Source organism: Sceloporus occidentalis, unplaced genomic scaffold (assembly GCF_023333645.1).
Source record: "Sceloporus occidentalis isolate IW3139 unplaced genomic scaffold, rSceOcc1.0.p SCAF_3, whole genome shotgun sequence".
NCBI lineage: Eukaryota > Metazoa > Chordata > Lepidosauria > Squamata > Phrynosomatidae > Sceloporus > Sceloporus occidentalis.
In genome coordinates this window covers 132,514,335-132,526,238 of record NW_028316983.1, presented here as the reverse complement: position 1 = coordinate 132,526,238, position 11,904 = coordinate 132,514,335, and the positions used below count along the sequence as shown (strand labels likewise).

Below are 11,904 nucleotides of genomic sequence, written 5' to 3'. Positions count from 1 at the left end.
TCCACTTCCTCAGATACATTTATGTCATGCAATGTCCAACTGTATGTAGAGAGAGGTTTTGTGGCCCCTTTGAGACTCATTGAAAGGAAGAAGTTGGGAGCAGGAACCTTCCTAGACTTCAGTCCATTTCCTCAGATGCTTTTGGTGGAGTGGAGTGATTCCCTTTAGATTCATTATACATAACAACTCAATATATTGATGCCCCTGTATTAATATGCTGTATTAATATATAATTAATGTGTGTGTGTGTGTGTGTATATGTATATATATGCTTCCTGGGGTGTGTGAGAGTGGCTTGTTGGGTGGGAAGCCTCTGGGCTGTGGGTCCCCAAAAGGCCCCTGAGGAGGAGACACTTCCTCGCCTTCCCGCCTTTTGCAGCCTGGCCCTGAGGCAAGAAAGAGAAGAGCTGGGCGTCTCTGACAGAGAAAGCTAAAATGCCTCACGAAACTACAGTTCCCAGGATTCCACAGCATTGCGCCCTGACAGTTTCGAAACTGATGTTTTTGTTTGTTTGTTTTTGTTTTCTTTTGTTTTGTTTTTGCAGCAGGCATGGAGCCTTAAAGACAACGCCACAGCCCAGTGTTGTAAACGTTATTGTGCCACTTTGCTTGCTGTGGCTTCCTCCTGTGGAATTCTGGGATTGGTAGTTTAGCGAGCTCCCTCAAGCGCCCCTCCCTCAACTGCAGATCCTAGGATGCCATTGAGAAGCAGCACAAGCAGAACGATACCGCTATAACACTCGCGTGTGGTGTGTGTGTCTTCAAGTGCGAAACATAAGCCTGGTCTTTAGGTTGAGGATCCCAACGTCTTTTAAGCCCTAGAGAACCAGTGGCCACTGGGCCAGTCCAAGCCCCACCGGCTTTGAAACCATGGAAGTCCAGGGACTTTCCCATCTCTGGAGGACAACGCGGAGGAAACTACGAATTTAAGCCTGTAGTCTTGGCATATTTCTATGTATATATGTATATATTTGGAGAGCAACTGGCCAAGAAAGCCCTTGTTGTTGTTGTTCTGTGTGCCTTCGAGTCGTTTCTGACTTATGGCGACCCTATGAAAAGGTTTTCTTTGCCAAGGTTTATTCAGAGGTGGTTTTGCCTTCCTCTGAGGCTGAGAGAGTGTGACTCGACCAAGGCCAACGAGCCGGGATTCGAACTCAGGGTCCTAACCCGACGATCCAACCATTACGCCTCGCTGGCCGAAAGGTCGCCTTTCAGGGCCGACGTATGTCGGAAACGACTTAAAACGAGAACAACAACAGCAGCAACAACAACACTACCACAGACTGAGTTGAGGTCCAAGTAAATGTAGGTTTAGAGACGACTGCAGCTGCAACTAGTAGTAGTAAAAGCGGAAACACGAAAAGAAAGGAAGGGGGTGTGTGTGTGAGAGAGAGAAAATGCGCCTTTGACTTTGAAAATATTTTTATTATTGTTGTTGTTATTATTATTATTATTATTCGAATAGTAAATAGTCATACAGTTAAAACAGTTTCTATCGAAGCGTTCTATAAATAGCTAAACAGTTAAGAAAATAAAAATGTGTGTAGAAAAAGAGATTGCATCTAAAAGTAAGCGGTTTCAAGAGCCTCGAAGCCAAGGAGGAAAGGGTCGCCGTTGTAGTATTTCATTATTATTATTATTATTATTATTATTATTTTCGGTATAAAAAAGTTAAAACCCTTTTCTTTTCCCCCAACAGATCTCTTTCTTTAAAAAAAGGACGGCGGCGGCGGCGGCGCAGCCTCGAAAGCGGAGAGAAGCGGATCCCGTTGAATTCAATGGGGCTGGCATTGAACTCCATGGGGCTGGCATTGAGCTCAATGGGACTTGCTCCTGAACCGAGGATCGCGGCCCTTAAAAACACAGTGAAATGGCGGGAGAAAGGCATCGGAGGACAGGCGCAAAAAAGCACGTCGGAAACGATATATATAGATATATATATATCTCAACACCATAATTAATAATAATAAATAACCAATAAATTAACAATTACGCATAAATCAACATATACACAGAGAGCGCGTCAAACAGAGAAGGCTCTACTATCCGAAAAAGGAAGGAGGAGAAAGAGAAGGAGAAACACAAACAAACAAACAAACAAACAGATTGGCAGGTCGTCATCGTCTTAAGGCAGCTTCTACAACATATTAATTTTTTTTGACAACGTTTTTGTCTTTTAGCTTCAACAACAATCCGGTCCAAGAAGGCATTTTGGCGGCTAGGCTAAAAAAGAAAACTCATCTCTTTGAAGCGGTTCGGTTTCGTTGGCGGACCAAAAAAACGGAACCAAAGGAAGAAGGAGAAAGAAAGGAGAGAAAGAGAGGAAAGAAAGGAAAAGAAATCTAGAAGGAAGAAAGAAAGAAAAGAAAGAAAATGTACAGTATAGGTAAAGCCAGATCCCAGCGGTTCACAAGCCACCATAAAGCTAATCAAAGGGGTCCAAAGTTTTGGAGTTCGTAGCCTGCGAAAGGCAAAGGCATCCATCATCATCATCATCATCGCCATCATCATCGTCGTTGATTAAGACTGGTTTCTTCTTTTTGGGAAGGAAAGTCGAAAGGGGATCTTTGAGCCAAGGCTGAGTGCAGAAGTCGGAAGCCGGCGCTGAAAGAAGGGCTTCTGCCAAAGAGTCCAGGCGGAGGAAAGGGGGCCAAGGACGGGGCCCCTGTGGGTTTTGGGGCCCCATCCGAAGGAGGCGATCGGGGCCTGGCTGCGAGTGCGGAGGAGCCCCCTTAGCAGGCAGGCCGGAGGGGCACCTGGAGGAGGATGACCTGCCTGTTCTCGGAGGGGTGGCACTTGTTGATGTGGCGGGTGAGGCCCGGGGAGCTGTAGAAGGTGGCCGGGCAGTACTTGCAGGGGAAGGCCTGGGCGGCGTGGAGGAGGCGGAGGTGCCGCTCTTGGCCGCTCTTGCTGGGGAAGGCCTCCCCGCAGACCGGGCACGGGTGGCACTCCGCCACGGGGCTCCTCCGGCCCGCAGGGGCCCCGTCCTCCGCCAAGGGATGATGATGATGCTGATGCTGGAGAGGCAGCTGCTTCTTGAGGGGCGCAGGGCGTCGGAAGCCCTTGACCTCCTCCTCTTCCTCCTCCTCCTCCTCCTCATCCTCCTCCTCCGCCTCTTCCTCGGGGCTCGGCGTGTCCCTTTCGATGCTCCCTTTCGTAGGCTCCATGGGCGGCGGCGGAGGAGGAGGCGGAGGCGGCGGTGGTGGCGATGCTTTGGCCGCTTTGGCTGCTGCTGCTGCTGGTGATGGTGGTACCCGGGGCTTGTGCCAGCGGCGGTGGGAGGCCAGGTTGGCCGGGCAGCTGAAGAGCTTGTCGCACTCGGGGCAGCGGTACTCGACGCGGACGATGCGGGAGCACTTGTGCTGGGCCAGGGCCAGAGGGTCCGGGTAGCGCTCCTTGCAGAGCTGGCAGATGAACTCCCCCAGAGGAGGCGGGTGCGGGGCGGGATGAGGCTGGGGGTGCTGGCCCTCCGGGGGGCCCTCCTTGATCCGCAGCCCCAGCACCGGAGACGTGGTCACCTCGTCCTCGAAGTGCAGCCTCCGCGCCGCCTTCCCCTTCCGACCCTGCGGAGGGCGCTTGGAGGGACCCTGGCTCCGCAAAGGAGGAGGAGGAGGAGGGACAGGCCCCGATGGAGGAGGAGGAGGAGGAAGGGGCCCAGGGGCCACTGCCCAGAGCTTGGCCTCCCCTCCGGGACCCAGCAGCAGAGGAGGCGGCGGCGGCGGCGGCGGAGGAGGAGGCTCCGGAGGCAAGCAGGAGCCTGTGGCTACCTGGGATCCCAAATCCTCCCCGTCTTCCTCCTCCCGGGTCGCCTTCTGCGAATGGGGGGCCTCGGGGGTCCCGAAGTGGGGCAGGCCCTCGGGGGGCTCCGGGACGAAGCCGGGCCGAGGAAGCGGAGGAGGAGGAGGGAGGACCAGGAGCCGGGGGGCCGCCTCTTGCTCGTCCGGGAAGCAGCAGCAGCGGGTCCGGTAAGAGATGGGCGTGGGTCTGCGGCTCCGCTTGACCAAGAAGCCCCGGGGCATCCTCGGGCGGATCCGGCCTCGGACCCAGAAGCCTCCTCCTCCGCGCCTCCTTCTTTGCTCCCTCTTCCTCTTCTCCCTCTTCTCCCTCCTCCTCCTCCTCCTCCGCCTTGGCCTTCCTCCCCCCTAGAGCCGCCCAGCCTGGACGCCCGCCCTTTTTAAGCCGGGAAGGCGGCATTGTTCGGGCCTCCTGCTCCGCCCGGAGCCAATCAGAGCCTCCCGCCGAGGAAGAGGAGCAGCAGGAGGAGGATGCGAGGGAGGATGCTGAGGGTGCTGCTGCTGCTGCTGGCGCGTGCGTGGGTGGGCTTCCCGGGGAGGGAGGCAGGCTTTGATGCAGGCCAGGCACCTGAAGGGCCTTTGCAGCCTCCTCCCCTCCATTCCTTTTCTTCTCCCTTCCCTTGTTCCTCTCCTCCTCCTCCTCCTCCTCCCCCCAGAAGGCACACGCCCCTCTCCTCCCCCTTTCACGGTCCACTGCTTCCCCCCAAGAAGAAGAAAAAGGAGGAGGAGGAGGAGGAGGAGGAGGCGCACGTGCCGGGCCTTTGTGTCTCTCCTCCTCCTCCTCCTCCTTTTTTCCAAATGGAAAGCGCCTTCATCATCATCATCATCGTCGCCATCAGCATGACAATGCCAAGCCCCGGGACCAGGGAGGCGGTGGGGCTGGGCTGGGGGTGGGGGGAGAACAGCCTTGCAACAAAGGAGGGCTCTCCGGGGAGATGGGACCCGAAAGAGAGGCCTGATGGAAAAGCCCACGCTGAATGGGTTTTTTTCCTTTTGGTGGGGTGAGATTGGGGGGGAGGTCAAAGCAAGGCAGGTCCAGGGTGGCCGCCTTTTCTGCGACCCCTGATCTACATTCCCAATCCCCCCCCCCCCCTGCAATCTCCTGCCTTGGGAGCATAGCAAAGGAACATGAGGTTTATCATTTCCCTGAGTTCTTTTTTTAATGTAGTAACGTCCTCCGTTTTGCTCCCCCTTGAGACTCCTACACCTTGAGGGGACCCCTGGTCACCCTGGGCAAGTGACTGAGGAGGGAGAAGCGGAGGAAGAAGCACCCACCCGGCCAAGAAGGCAAGGCAAGGGCAGGGCTGCTGGTGCCTTGCCAAGGCCCCCTGCCCTCTCCCGCCCTGTGGAGGGTCTCTTTGTCCCCAGAAAGCAGGTCACGGCTGCTGCGGCAAGGGCTGGCCTGCAAGCAGCCTCCCCAGCTGCCCCCTGAAAGGATTTGGAGGGGAGCCGAGGAACCTGTGGCTCTGCCAGGCATCGCCAGCCTCGGCAGGGAGGGAGCCTCCCTTGGCCTTGTGGTCTGACTGATCCGTGACACGTGTCTGAGTACTGATTCACAGGTGCCCCTTCTCTCTCGCCTAGACTTGTCTGCTTGCCAGCAACCTCCCTTCTGACCTAGGCTGCATCCACACTGGAGCAATAACCCGGTTGGGTACCGCTTTAAGTCCTTTTCTGACTCAAGAAATGGAATTCTGGGAGTTGGAGTATTATTATTATTATTATTATTTGTGTAAGACCATACATTTACATGGCTCTTTCCGGAAACAATAGACTTAAGTCTACTTCCTCAGGTGCCTCGTTCCAGTTTGAACCAAACGCATCCAAAGAAGTAGACTACACTACTACTACTACTACTACTACTACTCTTATTCCCAGTCGGTGTTTGGCTCTCTTATAGGGCCATTTTCTTGTTTGGGGGGCATTTTTGAGCCTTTTGCGGCCTGGGCATCACCAATGAGGTTGAGCCCTTTGGAAAGGGGCTTCTTTCAGCTTCCTCGGAGGGGCTCTCATCCATCCACTGGAAGCCCTCCTGGACTTAGGGGGCCATTGGGGGGTTTTGTGCTTCAGAGGCAGAAGAACCCCTCCTTTTCCTCAATCGAGTCACCAGCTGGTCCAGACCCCAATCCTTTCCCTGGAAGGGGGCAGATGGGGGCCGGCCATGCTGATGCAGCTTCTTTAAAGTTGAAGAGAGATCCCTCGGCGGCTCTAGAAGGAGGTTGGGGGGGAGGCGAAGGGAGGGAAACTCATGCATTTTAATCCAGCCCTTGCACTTTGCCTGTTTGACATCTGAGGCTAAATCAAGAGGGCTAACCAAGTGGCCAAGAGAAGGGGAAGGCAGAGAAGGAAAAGGAGGAAGACGAGGAGGAAGAGGAAGAGGAGGAAGAGCCAAAGCAAAGGCCCTGCCTGTCCTCTCCAGCCCTCCTTTCCCGGCCACCTTTGGCAAGGATATTAACCTCTGGCTATTGAAAGCTAAGGATCTGGAGGGGCAAGAGGCGCCTGGGGAGGGGATCCAGGGGAAGAGGAAGCTCTAAGGGCCAGGCCCCCTCCACAGGCCGGGACAGGGGCTCCGAAGAGGAGCAAACTCTCCCCGGCTTCCCCCAGAACCCTCTTCTTTTACACCCAGGCCCTCCCTAAGTCTCTAAAAAGAGGGGTTTGGCTGGGGGGGGGAGTCTTCCCCCTGCTCTCAGATCCATCACACACACAACACAGAGGCAGCCTGGGAGCCCGGCGCTGTTTTCCTGCCTGGTGCTGAACTCAGCAAACGGGGGCCCGAAGAGGCCGAAGGGAAGGCGGCTGCACTTGGAGGGAGTGGAGGACACAAGACAAACCTACACACAGGGACACACACACACACCCCTTCCCAGCCCTGGCTCAAGAGGAGGAGGCAGTCAGAGCCTTGACCTGCCCCAGGCCCAGCCCAGGACTCATCCCCAAAGCTTGGGATCTCCTAAAGCAAAAGAGAAACCCTAAGGGAAAGTCACCCCAGGTGTGGCTCTAACAGGAGCTTTCCGTAACCTACTCTCCCTCCTTTCCTTTCCTACTCAGTCCAAGGTCTCGGGTGCCCTTTGCCCACTCGTTTAAATCGGATATATGGGAATGTCCCGATGTCGGAAATGGAGACATTTGGCTCCGCGAAAGTTAGGACTGAGTACTCCAGGTCCGACATATATTGAGGGGGGTTTAAAGCTGGAAGGAAGGACGGAAGGAAGGAAGATTGAGTCAGGATCGGTTTACTTGGCAGGATTTGCTCAGAGGAGGTTTGCCATGGCCTTCCCCTGAGGCTGAGAGAGTGTGACTTGCCCAAGGGTTTTTATGGTCCACTCCCAGCCTCCTTTAAAATCTCCTAGAAAGTCCTAGAAAGTAGACAAGAGAAAGCCTCCTACGCAGAGTCACCTCCTTGAGAAGTATAGCCTCCGCAAGCTTGTACGAGGATGTTGTTGACTACAACTGTGTTGACTACAACTCCCATCATCCTCGAAGGGGTGGGAGTTGTAGTTCCTTGGGGAGGGGGAGAGTCTGTTTATTTTGAACTGTAATTTTATTTTATGATTTATTAATTTTTTACAATTGCTATAATCCTGCCTTGAGTCTCAGTGGGAAAAGGCATAATAATAATAATAATAATAATAATAATAATAATTATTATTATTATTATTATTATTATTATTATTACTACCATCCAAGGCATCAGGAGAGCAGTAAGGTGGGGGGGGGAGGCTGAATGCAAAGGGAGGAAGGGAAGGGCCGAAATCACCGAAATGGAGGGCTTCCTAGGATCTCAATGGAAATCCTAGCCGAACTTGTTCGTTTGTTTGCTTTGCTTTCGGAGGGGAAATAGCCCAAAGGGTAGTAAATTTAACTCCTCGGATTAATAAGGACGGGTTTGTTTCAATGCAAAGCACCTCGACAGATGAGAGTGCCTCTGAGCATATAGGGAAAGCCCAGCAGCAAAGCAGGCATCGGGGGGGGGGGGGAAGAGATTTCTGCCTGGCATCTTGCTGGACCAAGCCCTGGATTAGATATTTCTTTTACAACAAAAGCATCCTTTTATGCACCTGCCGCCTTTCCCAGCATTGGAGCATGCAGTGGTTTTCAAACCCAAGAGCCCCAGCCTCTAAGTAGCAGAGGAAGCCGGTCTTCCCAAATGCTCAGCATCATCCGAAACCCGCCCCCGGTTGATCCCGGTTCCCTGACTTTCCTAAGGACTGAAACGACATGCAGGCACTTGACTGACATCTCCAATTGTCTTTTTCTCCTGTTTGGTTTGTAACATCTTGCCTGATGAAGAAGCCCATGGAGCTTCGAAAGTTTGCAACAGGTATATTGTGCATTTCGGTTGGCCAGTAAAAGGTGTCAGTGTTTGGTGGATTTTTGTTCCCTGGCTAAGATTAGGAAGGACTTTTGGAGATTGGGGTTCAATTCCCAACTCGGCCATGAAACCCACTGGGTGACCTTGGGCAAGAAGTCACACTCTCTCGGCCTCAGAGGATGGCGATGGCAAACCTCCTCTGAAGAAACCCTGCCAAGGAAACCCGGTCCACCATAGGTTCGCCATAAGTCGGAAAGGACTTGGCCACAATGGACCCTTTTCCTTTCTCTCTCTTCCACTGCCAGCCCCGGGAAGTTTCTCTGGTCACTTAGCGTTTAAGCAGGTCTTATTTTAGCTTGTTTTGAAAGAGTCGGGTCTGGTTCCTTCTCCTTAAAGCAGATGCAAGGCCTGGAAGCCAAGGTTGTCCTATTTTGGCCATAAATTGAGAAGACTTGGTTAGAAAAGAATTGGGAAAGCGAAGGGCAATAGGAAAAGAGGAAGAGCCCATCCCAGATGGACATGAATCTGCAGGATCTGAGCTGAGGATCACAGGGGGACTTGGGGGTCTCTCATTCATGGGGTCGCCCTCCTGGGTCCAAGTCCATTGAAAGGCAACTTAATGACAACAAACAATTGGGACAAAGCACCCCCTTCCTTCCTTTTAGAGGGAGGCCCTCTCGAAATAGGATTTGAACCCGGGACTGAGGGGTCTTTTGCCAGCTCCTAAGTGTGGAAGGAAGCAAAATTTGCATCACTTTCTGGAGCTGAGCTTTCCCTGGCAGATAAAGGGGAGGCTACTAGAGGTGTGGAAAGAGCAGCTCTGGCTTGTCCAGCGATGCTGGGAATTGGATGGTTTCGCACTCAGGACACAGGCTCAACAGCGAAGGAATGACTTGGGTCCCTTGGGTTGTAAGGGCTATGGTTCCTATGAAATTCAGGCATTTGGAGTTTGTGAGATGGGGGTACTTGGGACTGTCTGCCACGATCGAATGCCCAAGGCCTCACCAAAAGGACAGCGCCCAGGATGCCATGGGATGCAGCCCAGGAGGCAGCGGCAGTGGCGCCAGAACTGCGGAGTATAAAGAAAGCACCCAGGAAGAGGCACTCCACTTCTTTTCTTTAAGCATTAACTGATGGGAAGAAGAGGAGAATGAGCAGCAGCCGGAGGAGGAAGATGATGGTGAAGAAGAAGAAGAGGTGGAGGAGAATGAGGAAGAAGGAGAGGGAGAAGAAGAGGAAGGAGGAAGAGATGAAGGAGGAGGAGGAAGAAGAGGAAGAGGAAGAAGAGGAGGAGGAGGAGGAAGAGGTGGAGGAGGAAGAAGACGAGGAAGAGGAGGAGGAAAAAGAGGAGGAAGAAGAAGAAGAGGAGGAGGAGGAGGAGGAGGAGGAGGAGGAAAGTATGCCTAAAGTAATGTAAAGCTCTCTGCCTTTGGACCCACGGAAAGCAAACAGGGGCCGGACCTCATGAGGGGCAGACCAGCCTCGAAGCCCCCCTCGAAATGCCTGCCTTGCGAAGAGCTAGAAGGGCCGCCGAGGGAGTTGGTGGCCCTCTTCCATACTCTTCTCGGTGGCCACTCAGTCAGGCCTCAGACGACCCAAGGGAGAGCTCCTCCCACCGCAATGGAGGACAAGGCACCGAGAAATGGAGGACCTTCCAGCAAAAAATGGAGCACATTCCAACATATAAAAAACTGAAACCACTAAAATGAAGTTGAACTCGTGCTTCTTAGTCATGCTGGAATTGGGGGTGCAGTGGCATTTTGAGAATTCCTCCGGGACAGAAGGTGGAAACCTGTCCTGGAAAAGGAGGACCGGGTCTGGTCACCCTGATTGATCCCAGGGAACTCAGGAAGGAGGGACTGCAAGCGCCTGCTCTGAGTTGCAGCTCCGCTTCACCTATTTGGAAGGAGAGCGCAGAAGGGAGGGAAACAGAGGGGCAGGAGAGGGGACTCTTCTTCCTCTTCCTCCTTCTCTTCCTCTTCTTCTGCTTCTTCTTCTTCCTCCTCCTCCTCTTCTTCATCTTTTTCCTCCTTCTGCTCTTCCTCCCCTCCAGCTCTTCTTCCTCCTCCTCTTCTCCTTCTTCCTCCTCCTCCTCCTCTTCATCTTCTTTCTCCTTCTGCTCTTCTTCTTCCTCCTCCTCTTCTTATTCTTCCTCTTCTTCCTCTTCCCTCCTCCTCCTCCTCTTCTGCTCTTCTTCTTCCTCCTCCTCTTCTTATTCTTCCTCTTCTTCCTCTTCCCTCCTCCTCTTCTGCTCTTCTTCTTCCTCCTCTTCTTCCTCCTCTTCTTATTCTTCCTCTTCTTCCCTCCTCCTCCTCCTCTTCTGCTCTTCTTCTTCTTCCTCTTCTTCCTCCTCCTCTTCTTATTCTTCCTCTTCTTCCCTCCTCCTCCTCCTCTTCTGCTCTTCTTCTTCCTCCTCTTCTTCCTCCTCCTCTTCTTATTCTTCCTCTTCTTCCTCTTCCCTCCTCCTCCTCTTCTGCTCTTCTTCTTCCTCCTCTTCTTCCTCCTCCTTTTCTTATTCTTCCTCTTCTTCCTCTTCTTCCTCTTCCCTCCTCCTCCTCCTCCTCCTCTTCTTCCTTCTGCTCTTCCTCCTCCTCCTCCTCCTCCTCATTATTATTATTATTATTAAACTTTTTTTTATAAAGCACTGTAAATTAGCGCAGCGCTGTGCAAATCTTCTTCTCCTTCCTCCTCTTCCCCTTCCTCCTCCTCCTCCTCTCTTCCCGCGGCGGGGCTTCTGGAGCGGCAGCGGCTCTTGTTGCTTCCACAATGGGCTCCTTTCTCGGGAGCATTTGACCCGGGGGCCTGGGAGGGCCTGGCGAAGGGGAGGCCTTTGTGTTGGCAGGAATTAGCGGTTGCTGCGTCTGCCCCGGGGACACGCGAGAGGCACGCGAACGGGCCCCCTTCCCTCCCTGCTCCCTCCAGGGCTGCTCTGCACACACACAACACAACCCAACACACACCACACACACGCGCCCGGGCCTCCCGCTTTTGTTCTGCCCCATTAGCATAAAGCTGCCATGGATCTCCCGTTTAAATAATTACGCACAAAAGAACCAAGGGAGGGAAGAAACAGAGGGAGCCAGGCTCTGTGTGTGCAATTGTGTGTGTGTGTGTGTGTTTAACACTCCCCAAGGCTCCCTTCCCCAGCCCACCCCCGCCTAGGCTGAGCAGATGTCCTATCTGCAAAGGAGGACAGGGCCCCGCAGAATAGGAGGACAGTCCTGGGGAAATGGACGAATTTCCTACAGAGAACCCAGAAACACACTCTCGAAGGCGTGCTTCTTCGTCCAAATGGAGGACAGTATGGGCATCCCTCCCGGACAGGAGGCTGAAATGGAGGACACCTCAGGAAAAGGAGTTGTCAAGCCAGGGTCACCCTCCAGACTCCTCATATTGGCATTTGCAAAACCTGGGCGGCAGGCACACTCTCATATGATTACTATTACTATTATTGTGCGTGTGAGGAAAGTGTCGTCCAAACCTCTGCGCCTCCGACCCAGAAAGGCACCCTTTTAAAGAAAAAGGCGGGAAAAGTGTCAGGGAAAGTGTCCCCCTTCTCTCTCTCAAATATACACCCCACCTTCTTCCCCAAAGCCCCCCACTCCTCCCCTCCTCAGGACCACCGTTTCTCTCCATCCCTCTCAAGAGGAAAGCACTCTTGGAGCCTTGGCCGACTTCGGCCGCATTCTCCTCCAAAGTGTGTTGCCTCTTTGGAGGGCCTGGAAGGGCCACCTGCCTCCTTCCCAGAGAGCCTCCCTTCCCTCCCCTCCCTTTCCCTTTGTCCTCTGGGCGCGTGTTGCA

At 53.4% G+C, this 11,904-nt stretch overlaps 1 protein-coding gene across 1 annotated transcript; it reads right to left on the bottom strand.

Moving 5' to 3' along the window:
• Positions 1-1,894: 1,894 nt before the first annotated feature.
• On the bottom strand, positions 1,895-4,128 carry LOC149316825 (insulinoma-associated protein 1a-like). Its single transcript, XM_089518765.1, has one exon. The coding sequence runs from the start codon at positions 4,017-4,019 to the stop codon at positions 2,733-2,735; it is 1,287 nt and encodes a 428-aa protein (XP_089374891.1). The 5' UTR covers positions 4,020-4,128; the 3' UTR covers positions 1,895-2,732.
• Positions 4,129-11,904: the final 7,776 nt, after the last annotated feature.

Coding starts and splice junctions, on each gene's coding strand:
- LOC149316825 (XM_089518765.1), bottom strand. CDS start 4,019: ATGCCCCGGGGCTTCTTGGTCAAGCGGAGCCGCAGACCCACGCCCATC.